This window comes from Corvus cornix, chromosome 4 (assembly GCF_000738735.6).
Source record: "Corvus cornix cornix isolate S_Up_H32 chromosome 4, ASM73873v5, whole genome shotgun sequence".
In the NCBI taxonomy this organism is placed as follows: domain Eukaryota; kingdom Metazoa; phylum Chordata; class Aves; order Passeriformes; family Corvidae; genus Corvus; species Corvus cornix.
Window position 1 is genome coordinate 43,221,251 of NC_046334.1, and position 20,769 is coordinate 43,242,019.

General features: G+C 39.2%; 1 protein-coding gene across 4 annotated transcripts in view; it reads left to right on the forward strand.

Annotated features, from left to right (window-relative positions):
* Positions 1 to 10,465: 10,465 nt before the first annotated feature.
* MTMR7 (myotubularin related protein 7) overlaps positions 10,466 to 20,769 on the forward strand; it is a 43,639-nt gene continuing 33,335 nt past the window's right edge. For 3 of the 4 annotated variants that reach the window (XM_039550306.1, XM_039550308.1, XM_039550309.1), the window contains exon 1: positions 10,828 to 11,119. In XM_039550306.1, coding sequence (XP_039406240.1) covers positions 11,096 to 11,119 — 24 coding nt within the window. In that variant the 5' untranslated portion in view covers positions 10,828 to 11,095. Of the gene's footprint in view, positions 10,599 to 10,827; positions 11,120 to 20,769 lie in introns of those variants that run through there. The other variant, XM_039550307.1, reaches the window with a different exon arrangement.

A 20,769-nucleotide genomic window follows, 5' to 3' on the forward strand; every position in this document is an offset into this window, starting at 1 on the left:
TTCATTTCCTAGAAATGTTGTGGCATGAAGTTTATTATGATTTATGCCTACATTTATTGCCATATCAAAATCTAACTAAGGTCACTGCTGTGAGGGAGACCACATGTGATTTACCAACCAGAAAATTACACAAGGTCCTAAATTACACAGACCTTGGATTTCTACTGTTCTAAATACACATCACATATTTCTATTTAAATAAGCCCTCAAGGGCTTTGTTTGACTGATTGTTTATTTAACTGGAAAACATACCAATGTAATATATTTACCAATATCAAATATGGAAAGAGATTCAGACAATAGAAATTAAGACTATGTAGTTTCATTTAGGCATCTGCTTTTCATATCCTCCATTTATCTTCCCTCTCAGATACCAAAAATTATGTTTTGATTATCACGTTGAAATGAACAAAAAATAACACAGTGGCATATTATCCTTCACAGTAAAAATGTACTTGGGTGTTAATAAGTGACAGCCTAGTGAAAAGATCAGGTCTTCCCCAAAAAAGTGCATTTCTGCACCGTTTAATCAACTCAATTAAGTCTCAGGCAAATCAGTGGAGGACCCCCTTATCTTTCTTAACTTGACAAATTTTTTACTGTCATGCTAAAAATGTTCACTTGTGAAGACAGACCTTTGGTATCTCTAAAGGTTCACTTCAAATAAATCTTTAGGATATCTGGAGAGGGTTCTTTTTAAAACTAAATTTTTTGATGTTTTTGTTTCTTGTAAGTTCCATATACCAGGAGTATTTCTTACTGTCTCTGTATTTCTCTCATGTAAGCCATATTTCTTTTGTCCATTTCTGCATTATATTAAGAAGAGAAACAAAATCCAAACAAATAAAATAACCATACTTTTCAACAAATACAGATTTAAAGACGAACATTTAAAAGGTCACTGGAATATGAAACAAATTAATTGACTCCTTTGGTTTTGGAAATATTCCAATAAAGGGCTTGTCCAACAAACAGTAGAAAACTTCACAAGAAAAAATATCCTTCACAAGAACTAAAAAGCCAAAACATCTACAAAAAAAAGTTATATTGAATCCCAGTATTTTCTTGAATGATTCCACAAATGCTGAACTTTCCCTCTTGCAAAACACAGCAGTAAGGTTAAGACTTCAAATAATTCAATTAATATAAAAATTTTCTAAGATAATAGAGTTTATAGTACAGAAGCTAGGCTTAGACACTTGGAAATTTAGAGAAATTGTTCTCTGAAATATATTTTCCATGTACCAGTATGTAATAAATGCTACATACAGACACTTCTGAAGTGTAACTTCCGTAAAACAAGAAGGCAGGGAATCTGTTCCTCAAACACCAGTCCACAAGTACGTCTACCTTATCAATCTGGCAAATTTTTCCCTCTCTCTTCCTCTCCCTTCTTGTGCCCATCAGATGTAGTCAGAGACAGTGAAACTAGATCCACCTCAGACTTACTGGGAACTGCTGGGAGGAAATTTTTGTAGTTGAGCACTCCTTGACTGTGTAGAAACATGAATTGGCAAGTGCAATTTTCTCTCTCCCTCTGAAACAATCCCAAAATTTTCCGAGAGCAGTCTGTTCTCAGGAACGCCCTAAGATGCCCACAATCCTCATGAGAACCACCAAGCAGTGTGCTAAAAAACTTAAGTTCTGCGTGCCAGAGAGCAGCCACTTCAGGATTTGGCCCTAATCTTTACTGTCCTGTTAATTCTCAGCAAGAAAGAAGATGCCTATGGGACACAGAAGAGTGAGCTGGGGACTAGAATAAAGCTCACATAATTACTTAGTAATGTTAGCAAAGGACTGGAGATGTTGTTGACAGAAGACAGCCAAAGAGCTTTCTGGGGTTTGTGTATGTCAGGCTCACCCAGGGATTCTGATTCACACTGAAGAAGACAAAGGCAAGTCAGGAACCACAGCAGGTACCATGGGGCAGCTTGCCGCACGTTAACAGCACAAGAATCTGTGACACCCTATTTGCAATAAGGAAGATTCTATGTCAGAAGGTTTATCATCTGATCTTTATATGAGGGTCCAGACTCCGGGATGTCAACTTTGAAATGCTATCACAACAGCTGAATCATTAAACTCCTCCTCAACCACTGTCCCTGCAACATCAGGAAGGACAGAAAGGGGAAGGTACTCTCTGCTGGGCAGGGCATGAATACCTCAAGCAGCTTCCAGGACTATATGTGTTCTATATACATCATGTTGACATAGGAGAACAGGAGTCTCTAATGCAGTTTCCTGTGCTTTATAGAGCACTGACAGCTTGGCTTTGTGGCAGCTATGGATGAAGTTTATAGTCATATTGGAAGTTTTCTAATGAAAAATGATCCATATAGGTATGCATGTGTTCCCTCAACCTAATCATGTTCTTCCCCCTCTGCCAAAGTGACATTGCTCCTTGGGATTATGGAAAATAGCTTGGCATAAAAAAATAAAAAAAAACCAAACCAAAAACCCCAAAAAAACCACCAAACCCAACCACAAACCCCACACCAGTTACATCTGAAAGGAATAACGTGTGTTCTGCTTATGAGTAAAACCATGGTGAAGTAGTGTTTGCACACCTCTTCTTCTCAGCTCTGTTTTTGCTAACGTTTCCTGAGGGCTTAAGTCTGGGATATCTTTCCCCATAGTCCCACAAGCAAGGAAAACATCTTCCTGCAGTTCAGTCACACTGACAAGCTAATCAGTTCAAAGCTGGGTGACTCAAAGATTGTCAGAGACCTCATGTCATTGACAGCTCAGCAGAAAAAAGGTTGAGTGTTTTGTGTAACTTCTATCAGCCGCCTGACTACTGTTAGATCCTATTTGGCATGGCAGGGATGGCATTGTCCAGTAAGCACCCTCTATAGATTTACAGAACCTCAAATGAAAGAAGGAGCAGGGCCTATGGAAACAGACTATCTTCCTCAGGAAAACAGTCCATCTCTAACAGTGTGTGCACTGATGGGACAAAAATTTAAGTGTGATGAGTCATGGTAAAGATTCACAAAAAATCCAATCTTAAGTCCACGCCAGCTGGGGAGGAGGTAAGGCCGGAGCACTCCACCGCCTAAACTGAGTGAAGAACAGCTGTTTTGAAGCCACATAGGACATAAAGTTAAATCCTTTCAAGAAAAAAGTTTGTTTTCCTGTTTCCAACCTCTTCTCCACAGAGATAAATGAGGAAAAGGGAGGATATTGGTGCTTCTGAAGAGCAGAAAGTAACTAGAAATGGAGGCTTTCCGATGCGAACCTTCATACATGCAAGTTGTGCTTTCAGCCCTGACAGTCAGCTTGGGATACAATGATATGTCCCATTCCTAGCTTTATATAGACGAAATATTTTCTGCCTCTGAGGAGAAATCTGCCTCTGAGAATCCCCTGCCATAGAGGATTCCAACCAAAGCTCAGGCCAGGACACAGCATTCTGCTCTTTAAGGAGTATTTCCTCAGCAGACTCTTCCAGCTGCAGTAGCAGCAGTTTCTGCATGATGATCAGATTTGGATATATGTTGGGGTTCCCTCTGGGGAGTCCAACAGCATCAGGCCAGTTGCCATAGCCTGACTTGAAAAACAGCAGCAGCCCCGAGGCAGAGGGAAGGACTAGGAAGGACAAGACTCAAAAGCATTGCTCTTACATAACCCAGTGATGTATAAAATGCACGAGGCAGGTGGCTAGTGAGCACAGACACGAGAGGTCTGCCCTGTGTGGGCACCAAGGCATGGCATAGCTTGAGACATTAGGATGTGAATGGTTCTCTTGATACTAGTACAGATGTAGATGAGCAGCATTAGAGATGTAAGCTGGCAAATAACAACCCAGTTCAGTGGCTCATGTTATGACATGCAGCAAAAAACACAGTGTAGTCGTGTGCTTTATGAGTTGACTGTAGCCATTAAGTTAGTTAACTGTTAACTGTAAACTAATTTGCTTTTATAACTATTGACTCAAAGTGGGCAGTTTTGTACAACCATGTCCATAACTATCAGAAGTTAATGATACATCTCATCTCACAGATATTTTTTTCCTAGACATCGCATCCTTTCCACTCAGATGAGGACCATTCAACCATGATAATTCATGCACCCTGTGACCAATGAGCAAAAGTATTTTGTAACAATACTCTGGACATTCCACTCTGGGAACAGATTACATCAAATGCTGTGTTCTCATGAAAATAATTGACAGAGATAAAGAACACAAATTTAATACTACACAGGGTGAGAAAATTTCAAGAGTTAGAGAAAAGAAATTTCCTGTGCTTCAGGGCTTTCAGCCCAGGAATGCCAGAAGCAGTTTGAACTTTCTTCAGAACACACCCCAAAATTTAACTTTTTTCCTAAACCCAAGCAGCAGTAATGTTTCACCTGGGCAGTAATACTGACAAGGTGAAACGAAGTGAATTAAATGTGCAAATAAATAAATAAAAATGTGCAAATTTTTGTAAAAGCACACATGAATTTAATCATAACACCCTTTCAGTCTGAACACTGAGGTTTTTATGACCCTTGCTTAATCATCTATTTCTCAAAAACTAAATTGCTTGTCAGTAGCTTAAAGATTACCATGTATTCTGAGCCCCTTTACCACAGAAGTTTACTGAGACTTCACTGAAAGCTTCCACAGTGTCAGTTTATTTCCATAATCCTATGGTAGATAAGGGGCCAAGGCAATCACTTGAAATTCAGAAGGATTTCAGGAAGCGTGAGGCAGCCAAAACTGATTCTGGCCACTTACTGTGATGCCTGCATGTCAGCCAGATGGTAGGAATCACATCAGTTTAAGTTGTTCTGCCAAGACATTTGAAGAACTGTGTTTGGCTTCAGCATCATACTAAAAAAAAAAAAAAAAAAAAGCCTAATCTTAAGGTTTCTTTTTAGAGGCAGAGAGACACAAATTATTTATCTCAAATATATACTTTCATATGGTGTGAATTTGAAGTATGAAACTGCATTTCAGTGAGGGTTTTATTATACATTTTTGGGAAACAAATGTAATTTTTTAAAAAAATTTCAGTTCATACAGCATTGTAGTTTCTGTGAAATTTGGAGAGTAATCAAAATTAATTTACAGCTATCACACATTCGTGCAATCATGACTATAAAAGCACAATTGCTTCACTGAATTCTGATCATCATAGGTCAATGGGAAGCTTCAAGATAAACTAACTCTTCAGTATTTTAAACATAGCTTTACCTAATTCTTACACAAAGTACAGGGAATACATTTCCTACGTTATCCACTTTTTTTTCGTCTCTAGTTTTTGTTCCCTAAACCCAAATATACCATATCTGTATCTTTTTCTTCATGTTGGGAAAAATGCTCTGAGCAGACCATTAGTATGGTCCCATAAGTTAAGAAAATTTTCTTTATGAAAGTGTTGGAAGCTGCCTTGTTATCATGATGTTATTTTTCATTGAAAAATACTGCTTCAGACTACACACAGTTGCAGTCTGCTTTGAGCTTTATATCTTTATTTTCTTCTCCTAAGTTGTTGCTGAGCCTCTGACTGAATGTTTCAATGGAAATGGGCTAAGATAAAGGTGTTTTTAACAATATATATTTTTTTAAAGTTATTTTTATTCTTTAATATCATTTAAGGGAGTATTTCCTGCCTAAGATTCGGGACAAGCTAGTGTAAAGGTAGTCAGAATATCACAGATGCTACAGTTTGGAGAATCCCTGCTGTAAAGAGCTGTAAAGCTTCCTAAAGCTTCTCAAGAAGAATTCAATTACTCACTGTTACTCAGGGTTGATACCTGACCCTGTAGTAAAGTCACTTTCAAAACACTGAATTCCCACTTTTAAGTGGAAGAAACACATTTTTCTGCTAGGTCTTAATGAAAAGTAAGTTCTTTAAAAATTAATAACTCATCCTTCTTTCTAAGTTTCTCCACATAGCTGGACATTTAACATAGGAGCAGACCTGCTCAGATATACTCAGACATAGCTGGTGCATGGGAGGCCACACTTACAGGTTCCCAGTTCCCATTACAGCAGCATCCTGCTGAGAAGCAGCAAAGGCCAAGATGAAGGAATTGCTCTTCACTGGATTATCTAACTGGCAAAACAGCTTAGGGTAAAATATCTGTACCTATGGATTTTCAAAACCAGTATTTCATCACTTCAAGAGTTTAGGAGCTTTTGTTTCTCACTGGCTATATTATGAAGCACTTCTCTCCTTTTTGCCCTTACGATCCATATTGTAATAACCGACCCCTTCCTGTATTTGCTAAGCTTTCCTTAAACTGCTGTGTGTGATATGACAAATACCAGCTCCAGGACATCATGGCTGAACTTCCCCCACTCTATCTCCAGCTGGTTGTGCTTACAAGCTTTGTTATGAAAAATGCAGCATTTTCAGAGTAACAGGAGTGAGTATTCTAATCTTGTTGAAATGCTCTTATTTAATCAACAGTTATCACTTTGGCATAATCATACCTGTTTCTTCAATTTGTGAAATCCTCATGTAAGTAACTGGACATATATCCTGAGTAATTCTAGAGTTTTGTCTATTTTGTTTCTCTACTATGCGTTTCAGGCCAGTTACCACAAACCTGGCCAGATATCATGCATGTTGTATCATGTATCACAATGTTATATGGTATGTTATATGATATAAATATCAGTTTGTTTGTCTGCAGAAAAGCATCAAAACCATTCCAATTTCCAGAAGTAGGTTGGTATTTTTTCCTGCAAAAATATTTGCTTTCATAACAATGTAACAGTGTTTTATAACAAGGCCAAATCAAAGACTTTGAGCCATTCTGGAAGAAAAAGTTAAAAGGTCAAACCTAGTAACAGTCAAGTTAAACAATAAAGTGGAAGCTGCTCCTCGCATCCTTGTCACATGCAGTTCTTGCTATATTAACTGGGGGTGAAGTCTGTCTGTCCAAGTCACTTTTCAGGAGAAAGTTGCATGTTCCCTGAAAAAGTTCAAAAGTTATGAAACAAATATAAACAGACACACTGTTTCTGAATCCATGGTACTTATTATCCCAGGTGTAAACATGTTCCAATAGAATGAATATTTATCATTTGACAAGTGGCATGAAAAACCATGACAAAAGTAAGTAACAAGAACAAGTTGTATGAGGAGCAGAGCAGCTGAGGGAGCTGGGGTCGTTTATCCTGGAGAAAAGAAGGCTCGGGGAGACTTTATCACTCCCTACAACTACCTGAAAGGACGTTGTTGCCAGATGAGGGCTGGTCTCTTCTCTCAGGTAGCAAGCGACAGGGTGAGAGGAAATGGACCCAGGCTGTGCCAGGGAAGGTTTAGATTGGGTATTATGTTTAATGGTAGCATGGTCAGGTTAATGGCTGGACACAATTGTCTTAGAGGCCTTTTCCAAACTTAAAGATTCCATAATGCTAAGAAATTATTTGGCTGCTTTTTATCTTATGAAGGGGTTAAAACAACAAAGCAGTATTGTGAAATTGTGGAAGAAAAGAATTTTGAAACTACAAAGTAGTTATAAGTTACAGGGTGTATTACTGGTGTAGATATATTCAAAAAGGTATTAATGTACTGTTCTTTACGGTAAAAAGTGGTACTGTTTCCCTTTTTCTACTATACAAAGTCTATTTTGCCATGCATCTTACTGGATATTTTCATTAGAAGAGAACTGATAAGAAAGTCAGTTGACTTTTATATAGCCATATTTGGTTTGTGTGCAATTTTCAACAAATAATGGACAAAGACCTGTATGATGGATTGCATGAGAAAGAGTCGATGCCCACAAACCACTTTTTGCCATCAATGGGTCCAGAAGCATTTCCTTGGTGAGATGTTAAGCTGGGTTTTTTAAGCTCCATTCCTTATGCACAAACCCAGGGCTGCACTCAAACCACTGCTGTTTGCCTCTAGCCCACAGTAAGATGGGCTGACCCAAATCTCCACATCTTCATCCCATATATCAGACTCTTTGCTTGGAGGATTCTGTCACCTTGGCTATAGCTGTCCCAGCAACAAAGCTGTTATACCACCAATTTTCAGTTAATTTCTTCCCTACATGCTAGTATTTAATTTATCTCTACAAATCTGTAGAATAAACTTTAAAATAAGTATTAAAAGTACATAAATGTATTCTTTGATTTTGTATTCTATTAAAATGCAGCCCACGGGAAATTACCTTTAAACAAGTAAGATATAATTGGAAAATACCAATAAATCCATAAAGCCTTCCACATCTAACATGATGGTTCAAATCCAGGCCAGGCAGGCTGTATGAAAAATGTCAGAGTATTTGGGTGACTCCACTGAATATAACAGAAATGTTTACATATTGGAAGTGAGGTGTGTTCAGGTTTTAATGGATAAGGCTGAAAGCTGACTCTACTACTTAAGGATATAGAAAATAATTATGCTGGTATGATTCTAGTCCTCAGTGACCAGCCTTCTTCACATGACATTAATTAAGAATTTTGTTGGCAGTTTCAGCAGATAGGTCAAAACCTATGTAGGTGTGGCAATTTAATTTTCCTGCCCCTACATCTTAGTCGAGTCAGAGCAGTAATCAGCAGTTATTTCTGGTTATGCCCTTACAGAGGATTTAATTTCCAGACTGTTGATGCAGCAGTCTCCATGAGCCTGTATTACCGCAGGCCTGGTTCCTACAGTATATCACCGTGTCCCGCAGCCATAGGGAGGAGGAGGAGAGAAGATCCAGCAGGCAGGAATTGTGCAGCAAGATTGATTGATTTAATTATTTTACAAACTCTTTTATAGACTTTTTTCTTCACAGTGTAATTGGACAAAGGACCAGCCACCCCTTGGGGGTGATTGGCCAAAATCCTAAAACATCCATTATCAAAATATTTTCTACTATACCATAAACAAGACTTTCCAAGGTTGCAGCTGGCTTGGTTGTTTACATTCCCTGCTACCTCTTCTGTGAGAGAGAAAAGGCTCTCATGGACTTAGAAAAATAACAAGAAAATCCTCGCTAACAGCATTTTTGTACCTACAAGCCTGAAATGCAAATGAAAAATTTGAGAATTTTTAGAAGGCTGTGCTTACTGCAGCTTTCCGTGACAATTGCAGTAGACATAAATTTTATCTAAATTCTGTTTACAGCTGCATTCACACATCAATTATTTTATCAGCCCAAGATAGGCCAAAAACTCTGTCAGGATGTTGAGCAACCAATTGCTACATGAAGAGCAATGCTTTAGTTTTGCAGCTATTTATGAATGTGAAGCAGTCAAACTGCATTGTCACTTATGTCTGAAAGTTTTCTTGACATCAACAGTAGGACTTGAACTTGGCTGCAATGAATCACAAGATGTACCAGAGTAAAAGCATCTCTGGGGACTGAAAGGATAAATGTGCTTTCTTCCAACTTTACTCATTGGTGGTAATGCCAAAAGATGATAATATATGCAGTGAATCACATCATCCATAGCTACAAAGGAAACATATTCCATGGCTGGTTAATTCTTAATTGATTCTGATGCTCTGGCCTAAAATAGAGAATAAAAAATGCCATTGAACAAGAGTCTTGTGAAGTCCACACTTTATGCACCTTTATAGATGCTATCCAGTGGATTTTCAAACAGCAAATGGTATTGCCGAGCCTCATTTCAGATCTGAGTGAACAGAGTGAAATGCAATGATTAGAAACTCCAAGAAGAGTTTTTATTAATTTTATGGTGTCTCAGACTTTGGCTATAACAGCCACTCCTGCTCAATAACAGCAGCCGAACTATGAGAGAAACGAGGGCAGAAATGGGCCAAAATGGGAGGAGCAAGCAGAATGGTCAGATCCAGGGGTGACTTATTTTCCACTCATGATAGTACAGCTTCTGTCTCCTCTAACCTGAGAGTTGATGCAAAAAAACTCTCTTGATACCCTGGGTTTTGTGGATAAGAAATGGAGAAAAAACCCCTTCATATAGCCATTCACTAGCAAGAAAGTGGCAGGACTGGAGACACTTTGGAACCAGTACAGCTGTACCCATTGCTCCCTTTCCCTTGGGGTAAAATGCCTTTTAGTTTTTTGGTAACCCCGTGTTATTTTCAACTCATATTTTGTCTTTCACAAAACAAATTAAGCTTGCTCTGTTCTCTGCAGGCAAGAAGAAGATATGTGGAGAGCTTCTGTTGCTCTGGAGCAGAGTCCTCTTGCTGTGGCCTTTGTGGGGTTTGACACGTCTCCACATTTATTTCTATGCCTTGATGAGGCTAGTCCTTACCTGTGAAGAATTGCTGGAATACCTTGATCAATATAGAGGACCTGGGCATTTTACATTTATGGTGTACCTGAAATAATATACTAGCACCTCTAGTCATTTGCACATTGGCATAAACACTGAGAAGTTTCTCTTTTTGCTCTGAAAATGACAGCAATTCAAAGATGGTTAGAGATACCTGATCTTTATCTTCACATTGATAAACTGGGAAAACCATCTCAGTGTCATTTCTTTTTGCTCCACGAGGTAACACATCTCTATCAATAGGTAAGGCAAAAGATGTGAAAAGGCATTTCTGGCCTAAGGCTGAAAACTGTGAGTCACAGAAAATACTCCCTCGTGCAAATCGGAGGATGCAACAAAGTCGTGAATTACGGACACACAGAGCTTGAGATGAACAAAATTCAGTGCTTCAGTTTCAGTAAGTGCAGCTTTTGTCTTTGAGCTACTGTACACGCTGGGCCAGGGAACAAACAAAATGGGGGGAGGCGGTCTCAGACAGAGCTCGCTTTATGCTTCCGATCTTATCCTCCCTGAAAAAAGGGCAGAGCGATGTAATTCTGGATAAGCCAGCAGACCATGCGGTGGCGGTGCCCGGGGCGGCGGGGCCGGGCCGGGCCGGGCGCGGAGCATCCCGCCGCCGGGGCCGCATGGCAGCTGCCGGGGAGGTGGAGCCAGCCGCTGACCTGCCGGCATCGCAGCACGGGCACGTCTTCTGCCGGCAATAAATCCTCCCTTCTTCCTTCCTATCTGTGCCGGAAAACGCGAGGAAAACAGAAAATGAAAATATATTATTAAAAAAAAATAATAATTTCTTTTTAACAGCAGGGCCGGAGGAAGCCGGGAGAGGCCAGGTGCGCAGGGCTGCCTCCGCCGGCGGCAGGCAGTGCATGAGGAGCTGGGCCGGGCGCTGCCTCCATGGAGCACATCCGGATGCCCAAGGTGGGTCCCGCCGGGCGGCCCCGGCCGCGGCAGCATCCCCGCGGCAGCATCCCCGCGGCAGCATCCCCGCGGCAGCATCCCCGCGGCCCCTCCTGCGGCGGCTGCTCCAGCCCCAAGGAGCCTTGTACCCGCAGCCTTGCGGGCCTCTATGGCCTTCCAGGTGATGTTGAGGGCTGGTTTTCGGCCAGCTTGCCATGATACCTGCCCAAAACGCCGAGAGGTGGGCGCGTTGCTCTGCGGTGTGGGCCGGGGATTTGTCGGGCTTCTCATTCAGTTCCTCTCTTCACGCAGGCACTGTCCCTGAGCTGTAGGTATCCGAAATGGGAGCCTGCTTTTACCTGCTATACGAAATGTGTTACCTGCTTTTCAGACGCCTTTAGTTTGCCCCAAGATTTCAGACTCGGTGATTAATTGATTTAGTGTTTTTTCCGTACATGTTTGATCTTCAGCCTACGTAATCAGTCTTTTTCTATAGCTTTCTAAGCACGAGGCCTGTATTTGTTAACAAAATTGCCACCTTGCTCTAAAAAAAAGATACAGTTTTAACACATAAAAGGTTTGGATTAAAAGTAATAATAAAAAAGTGAACCAGAGCAATATGTTAATTTGAAATGTTTTCATAATTATTTAGTTATTTATTTATTAACCCAATCCCCTGAAATAAGGAATTTTTTTGTATTTATTTATTATCAATATTTAATATGATGACATGAATTTGAGATTAGGGCCTTGTATTTTGCCTGTCTTTTCTGGCCTTCAGGTGTTAAGCTGTAAATCTTCTAAGAAGATAGGCCTTTATAACAACTGCCTTTCCTCTCATCTCAATTCATGATCTGTTATCTGCCTTTTTGGGAAGGAAGAATTTCGGAATAGTATGATTGTATCCTACTGCAGGTAGGATACAGTCAGTGAAAGTTGTCTGAACAGATGCTTCTGACCATTTGCTGAAGAATGCTGAAAGCGTGAATGAGAAAAAATGCTGAAAACAAATTAAGAAGGGTAGGAAAATACCCTAAAAATAAATGGTTGTATTTGCTGTGAATGGAAGACCCAGGGAAGTCCCTGTTGCAGGCAATGGAAGCTCATCTGTTTTCTTTTCTACAACCAGGTCCTGAAAATATTACTCTGCGTATGTAAAACCCATTTCTGTATCTGATACTATGAGAAGGCACTGTACCAATGCCTCAGGTCACTGAAAATCTTAACTCAGTGTGAGGTGATTCTGCAGTCCTGGATCCTGGCAGTCTCTTACATTATAGCTATGCTAAAAGGTATCTGATAGAGCAGATTAGAAGGCATGATTTAAAGGTACAAGGGGTAAAAAAATCCTTTAAAATTTCCAACATAAATGTAGAAAATCAACATGAGTCACTACGGAAATACTTCATCTCTCCGGTTACTCCTAAATACACTGAAAAATCAGTGTGTCTACAGCTACCTAACAGAATTGATGGATTTGATTTTTTTTTTTAAACCCCTCAGCTTAAAATCCGTCACTGGAACAGTGTTGGGTTTTTTCTTTTGTTTTTATTGAATTTGGTTTTGATAATTTGGAATTGAACATGAAATGATTTCCAGTGTCAGTAATGTAAAAATAGATAAGGGAAAGCTCATAGTATCATGTGTTATTCTCTGGTGTCACATTTCCTGACTCCATACAATCTTGTCCTGAGAGAAATTTGAGAAGTGACTGCCCGGCTCTGCAAAGGTATTAATCTCAGAATAATGACACTTCCCTTGATTCACAAACCCAGCCAAATGGAAAATCAAGATAAATCCCATACTTAGCAAATTAATAAAGTTGATAATATCTGAAAAAATTATTCTTGGCCCAAGTAAAAGCTTTTCCTTCAAAGGGAGGTCTATACTACGTGGCACCCATTAGGTCTCAGCAATTGTTCCAATTTTAAGTGAAGTATGACTGTAGTGATTTATGGTTCATAAATATTAAAATTAATCTGATAGAACATAACAGACATTAAAAAAGCAGATGGTAATTCCATACCAATTGGATCAGTAGTTCATTAAGGTCACTACTCTGTGTCGGCGTGACAGAGGAGAGAGAGCATTTAGACCTGGCCACATTCTGCAGCTTCTCAGCATCTACAGTTGTATTAGAGTCCAACTCTTCCTAGTTACATTAGTGTCCATTTATGGACCTCTCTGTGTGAGTTAGCCAGTGCTCCTTATAGACAGGCTGACACTCTCTGGCTCCACAGCCTGCATGGAAGCAAGTTACAGAAGGTTGTGGCTTTACAAAAATTACCTTATTCTGTTAAAATGTCCTGAGTAGCTTCCTTCAGTATTCCTTCCTTCTAGCTTCAAGGATTTGTTCAATAAAAATTCCATGTTCACCTTATCCACGTCTTCACAGTAAATCTTGATCACAACCCGCCAGATTCTGATAATTTGAGAGAAATGTCATCAATGACCCCAAGACCTCTTCCCTGTGTCGAGTACATTGTTCTGTAGATATGTTTTGGGTTGTTTTTCCTGTAGGTATTCTACTTTTGTCTGTCTGTGTTGAAGCTCCTATGTGTCTCTTTTGCCCACACACTGTTTTGTAAGACTCTTCTGGAGCAGGATTTCCCACTGCAAAAGCCATTCTGGTGCTTTCCCAACAGACTGTGTGTATCCACCTGCTAATACACTATTTGATGTACTGGCCACTGTTGTTCTATCATTATACTCTTGGTAGAAATAGGGTGCATATGTGATGTATGCCTGTATGAACAGATGTAGGCACTACATTTTCACAAGGTAAATGCCATCCTATGTATGAAGGCTGTAATTTTAAGTACATTTAAGAGTTGGAAACAGTCCCTCATTGCTAAATGGAATTATATATAACTCCCATACCCTTTTAAAAATTAAAAATTAGTCAAACCAGTGACTGACATGAATTTGGATTGAACGGCAAGATAGTTTAGGATAACTCTCCAGACCCAAAATACGACAAACAGCTCATAACAGTCAGAAAAAAAGAAATCAGCAATACTTTTGAACAGATTAGAAGCACGTTTTATGAGCATGTGTAGAGATATGCCTGATCATAGACAGGATGATAGCTAGCAGAGCTCTGTAGATATGTTCATAGGGCAACTTCATGCGCTGTAGTTAATCAGTTACTTTATTTTGTTTGTAACTCTACATATCATTTGTCTTTGTATATTGGCAGCAGGCCTACAGAATGGCATTATTATAAAGAACACATCAGATTTATCCCTGGTGTACTAGCTGTCTTAAGTGGACAGCCCAGAAATTCTTTTGGCTCAGTGTTAACAGAATACTTGGGATGACTTGAGTTGCTCAAGTGCTTTCATTTTTGTGATGTTATGGTGAGGTATTTCCTTTCGATGATGCCTCTCTCAGGCAGAGTTTAAGATATGCTCCCACATTAATGACAAATCTTTCTACCAGATACTTCACAGAACAAATTTCCAGCATGTGTAAATGAGTTGTGTGTTTGCTTTTGTTTTCAATCTACTTTCCATAATTCTTGATTTTTTATAGTTTTATGACATGTTCTTTTTTCACAAAGTCTCCATCAGGAGACCCATATAATTTATATCCACTTTATATATGACAATGTAAATGGCAAAGTATTTGTCCAGGTGCTTATCCAGGTCAATAGCAAAATTGAACCCAGCATGCCCAGTCTTTACTCTCCAACTACATGTTCCGGGTTGCTGGATCTCCACCTTTTTTTTTTAGGTAAGTTAGCATATTCTACCACTGCTCTCTGTGTGCCTTCTGCTGAGATAAGATGTGATATTATAGTTATGTTCTCTGTATCTAAGCTACAATTCCTTTTTGGAAAATTCGATTTATTTCAGTTATGTAGAAAGGTGGCAGCAGTCCTGAGGTGATTATCAGGAAACACCTGGGGACAGGGACTGGAAGTTTCCCCCACAAGCTGGGGAATGGAGTGCCACAGGCACTTCACTATAGTACTAGAGTTTGGCTAAACTTTTATTTAGTTTGCTACTTAGAAAAGCTAGAAGAGGTGAGGCTGGCATGGCCTTTGCCTTTTATTGGTATTTTGGGTCATTAGGTTACAGCAGACACATTACTGCAAGGTCTTTTAAGTGCCAAGTTGATTTTCTGCTTTTTGAGTATTGTGTGAAGGAGGTTTCTGTACTTTCCTCTAAGTCTACAACTTAGAGAGTGTATCTTACAATTCAGCTGGTGTTTTCTGATTCCATAATTGTTTTCTCACTTTACATCATGGTTAAAAATTGTTTAGCCTGTTCTGGGTCCAGTAATGTTTGATGGCTTTAAATATGTCACTCCACTGCTTTAGTCAAATGATGTATTCAAACATCTACACTAATCCTGGACACATTTAACTCTGATTTCGTGAGTTATGGATTTTTTCTTGTTCATAAATCTTCCTTATTTAGAATGCAATTTAGTTTTCTTTGGGTTCTATTTATTCCATCTTTGTGCTATGAACCTGTGAGCACAAAGGATATGTTTAATACAAGTGAACTTTGTAGTATACTATGCCCGAAAATGTTCTGTGGTAACATCAGACTGGAGGTGGATAAAATGAAAACAGGAACTGCAGAAAATATCCACATGTTGTGGGATTAAAATATTTGTTTGGAATTTTGCTATAAAATATTTGTTTTGAATTAGTCATCAAGCTACCTTCTTATTAGTGTGAGTTTTGATAAAAACAAAATCTTGTAACAGCCATTATCCTCAAAATATTTAGTCAAAAATGGTCAGAAGATCACACAGACTTTCATATTTTCAATAATGTGATACTCAATAAAGAGGTAGCTGGATAAAGTCACAAAACAAGCTCTAAAATTCATGGATAGTCATGTATTTTAATTTGTTGTCTTGGTATTTGTGTCTAAACCAGTAACTCTAAACCTTATTGCACTTGAAAAATAGTACTGAAAATCATTAAGACAGCATGTCTGCAGGGTCCTCTTTGATTTTTTTTTATGCACAGTAGGAGACTGAGGTTGGAATGAAGGATTTGGGAAGTTTGGCTTTGGGGTGGTCAAGGCTGGAATCTCTAGGCCTGCTGTTAACGGACCCAAGTGGGTGGGATTTGACCTATTGATGTCTGTAAACTAAAGGAATGATCTATTTGCAGTAGAAAATGCACACTGACATTTCCCGCTGTGCAGGTGTACTCTGCTGAGAAGGACAAGTCCTTCTCCCACCAGAAAAGGGAGTCCTACAAATCCATTTTTAATGCAAATCTCTCGTGGCCTGCACAGCTGAAATGGCTTGGTACTGCTGCTCTAAAATAGGCTGCTGAACAGGGCATGGTTTTAAACATGGAACAGAAAAGCCTGTATCAAATACAGGAGTTTAAGGATATATTTCTTTTCAGTATCCCTTGGCTGCATGGGGAATTCTTTCTCCCTATATATCTTTTCAGAACCAAATCTGAACAAATTTGGCAAGTGTATTAAGATTTACTGCCTTGAGGAAGCCCTATTTTTCCTAGATCAAAGCTCTTAGATAGGATTTTTAATAGAATACACTTAGTTGCTCTCTTCTTCTTTTCTAGATAATACAGACTGAAAGAGAAAACTTCATGTATGAGCCTTGTGTTACAATGTTGACACTGTATTGCAATGCTCTATACTCTTGTAATAGGTTCCTGTTTGCTGCTCCCATTATACAGCTGCTACTCAGGTATATCTGATAATGTGGTGCTGACCTCACTCTTTTCATGGATCTTAGCAGACAATAGTTTCTTTTTTTTAAAGCCAAATTATTAGGTAGTTTGTTCTCTGTCTTGCTATTATGAATCATTCCTTACTATTTTTCCAGCTCTTTTCCAGTATTTTTATTTCACTTGAGTCCTTTAATAAATTAAACTTGTTCAGATTTTTCTTGAATATTTTCCCCCATCCTGCCAGATTTGCCCTGAGGAAACTTTTTACAATGCATATCTTAAGATGTGTTTGCTTAAATTTAGTGATTTACTTTTGGCTTTGTTTGAGTCTTTTGACATATGCAACCATCTAACTTCATAGACTGATTGTGCATTATTTCACTTGGCAGATCTTTTCAGAGATGGAAATATAAAAAAGTAACATGGATCAAGTACAGTTTTTATGATTCTTATGAAATAGAATAGAAACCACATTAAAAGGCAGCATCAATTGGCAATTCGGTTTTCTTTTATTCTTGTTCCAAGATCATGCAAAAAAGATCACTTATTGTATATTTTGTTTAGCAAGTACAACACTACTATCTTTGTGTTGAAAAAAAAGTAATAGCATTTGATCTTTTCCATGTTGTCTTTTTTCACTCTCAGGAATTACGCTAAACACATGGATAGCTGGGGTCAAGCAGGGTGAAGAAAGCTCAAATATTCCACTTGGCCTCAAACCACACCAGCTGTTCTCCTTTTTTCTCATTAGGCTCAGGCTTTTGGCTTTCACAAGCTCTTCCCTTAGCTTTTGTCTGCCTGCAGTGCTGAGGCCAGTGAGAGTCCTGTCATGAATTCCCAGGATGCAGTTTCTTCCTGCTTTTACTCATGTGTGTAACATCATAAGGAGAGTAGGGAAGGCAGCAGAAATCCCATGTCAGTCTAGGAGCCCAAGGGGATGGACAAGAAGAAGCATTCATAGGGGTGTGTGCCCCTACGGCCCAGCCCTGTTCCTTGGCTTTGGGTCAACCTTTTCATCAGCAGAGATCTTCGTGAAAGTGGCCTTTTTTTACCCTTGAAGAATCACTGAAACTCATTTGTACAGTCAAATTTCAAGGTACTTTATCAACTTTTATATGAAACTTGCTTTCACAGGTTGTTGCAAAGCAGTGAATTTTAACTGGCAACAATAGAGAAGCTCCTGAGGATGTGGCCTGAGTGAGGACATTCCCTGCTTACCTTTAATTGGAGCTTTCTCCTGGCTGGGAGGGTTTTCTGGCCTTTCTCCTTGTGATAAGGAATTGGAGGAGACAAATTAGTCAGGGTTCCTCCTAAAGGAACGGGGAACACTTGCTGAAACGGGAGCTGATCTCTTTTGTTCTTGGCTGACAAATAGGCTTTTCAGCTTCTTCAAGATGCTCAGTGATAATGGGCAGGTCAGTGATGACCATGGCCGAACTGGCTGTTCAAGTGTCTTCTACTTCAGGTTAGCTAATGCATAGGAAGCAAACACATAGACTTAAAACCTATGTAGTGAGAACAAAACTCCTTGAGATGGTTTTCATAATTCAAAATTTCATTTCATTTGAAAATCCTACAGTAGAGACCAGTTTTTGTCAGATAGCATCTGCGTGCTGCACATGAGCTTTGCTCTGACAGGAAGCTCCAGTTCTGGCCAATCTGCCACTTTTGTTTTTCTCCTCTTTCCCTGCTCAGTCTGAGCCCACTGTCAGAACTGATCCTGCATTTATATGAAAAAGCTTTCCCATGTGGAACTGTGAACAGCCTGAAATAGTAGCAGTAACTTCTGCACTGTTTTGCCATGCTGACGTGTGTGGAGAAACAGCTTTAAGACATAAGGACAAAGGTAGCATATTCAAAAAGCATTCAAATATAGGCCATGCAGTCAAAGCTTATTTAAAAAGTTATCTAAACTAAAAATGAAAACAAATTAGGGTACATGAATATTTTTAGGAATAACATTTTGGCATCCAAACTTTTCCAAATGCTTTCAGGGTCATATACATATACATATACATATACATATACATATACATATACATATACTCTTCCTTAGGTGGGAGTCCCATTGAAACTGGTGGGAGTTGAACCTGAAGAAAACTGGCCCATGATTTTCCCTAATATGACTTTTTTTTCTTGAATGACCTCCTGGCAACCTTGTTCGTAAGTCATTTATCATGCTTATTCTCTGAGTAAAAAATGCCTTCCGTCTGTTCTTAATCTGTGTTCCCTTTAACTTCTATTTTTGCCTCCTTTTTTTTGTCATCTGTGTTGCATTGAAAATAGAGTTTCTGGGCAACTTTATTTATCTCCATGTAAGCAGTTGTAGTCATTGAAATAAATCTCCTGGTGGCCTTTTCTTTAAGCCTAGACAACCACAGTCATCAGGAAAAAACAAAAAAAAAAGACATGGGTAAGAGCTTCAAATTAATTATTTAAATTATCGAAGTTTTACTTAGATGCCACTCTCTAGACTGCCTTGGTTAATGCTTTGCTTTTAACTCCTTGAGGTCTTCCAGCTCTCAGCTTTACAGATTTATATTTTCTGATCTGGTCTCTCCCACCAGCTGTTCATTTTAGGCAAAGCACATGTGCATGGTGTCTTCGGTTACAATGTAAGATGTAACCAAAAGTATGTATTCTATCACCATCTGTTGAAACCAGGTGGGGCAGGGTTCTTTATCTCTTCCGTGACACATCCCTCCAGGGGGGTTGATAACTCCCTCCAGGTTAGATCTTCTGTTAATAGGCCATCTAACCTCACTGCCTGACTCATGAAGTTACATCATCCCATTGTGCGATGGGGGGGGGAGGAACCAAGTGTTCCTACCTCGATATAATCTGAGGTTTGGAACACCACAAGCCCTACCAACTGGGTTCCCAGAGGACAAGAGCTACATAACCACCACTGGACCTTCAGAGGAAGACCAGGCCTTTCTACAGGATCACCACTTCAACAACAGAACCGTATCTATCACTTCAAACAGGACTGCTGCCACCAGCCTGCTCAGCAGGGTGTCAGGTCGTATCCTGACTCTGTCAGGTTAAGCCAGTGTTTCTGTGTTATTGCCTTCTTATACATACTAGTAAGGAACCGTTATTCCTGTTTCCCATATATTTGCCTGAAAGCCCCTGAATTCCAAAACTATAATAATTTGGAGGGAAGAGGGTTACATTTTCCATTCCAAGGGAGGCTCCTGCCTTCCTTAGCAGACACCTGTCTTTCAAACCAAAACACATGGTCTCTATGCTTTTTCCTGACATGTACATACATAATTTCCTACATTTTCCAATAAAGTCTACAGTCATTTTGGTGAAAAAACAGAGCATTTTTTTTTAGAAAAAAAAAAGAAAAGTAATGATTATCTCTTTCTGATATGAAATTTAAATTTTGGCTATTGATGCTGATTTCTCAGCATGCTGTGACTTTTTAGATACAAAAACTCTTCTTCCAAAGCACTACTGCAACGTGTGTTCCCCTCTCGTGGAAATGAACATATTCTCATCTCCTCTATTCCCAAACTCTCTAGGTTTAATGACACTGATCTTTTCCTGATTGGGAGGGTGCAGAAGAAGAAAGAAGGCTCATTCTCTGAATCCTTTGATCAGCAGATTGAAATTGAAGATTGAGCAATGCCTCATTATACTGATGGACTAAATTTATCATTAATAAATACAAGATAATACACGTGGTGGGTAGATCTTATGTATGCAGGCATGACTAAGAGTTACAATTGCTAGTTCTAAAAAAACCCAAAAACCAAAAAATACACCCCAAAAAACAATTAACGCAAACTCCACTGTGTTCAGCAGAGGACAAAAAAGTAAGCAACGTTTGAGAACTTTTAGAAACTAAATAGAAAGCAAAACTGGAAATATTACTATTCCACTACACAAACTACAAAAACCTGTTATACATCCAACTTTTGAATTCTGTTTGCACTTTTGACCTCTTCTCAGGAAGTAGACCTCATGCAGAATAATCGAAGTGTGGAAGAGCTTG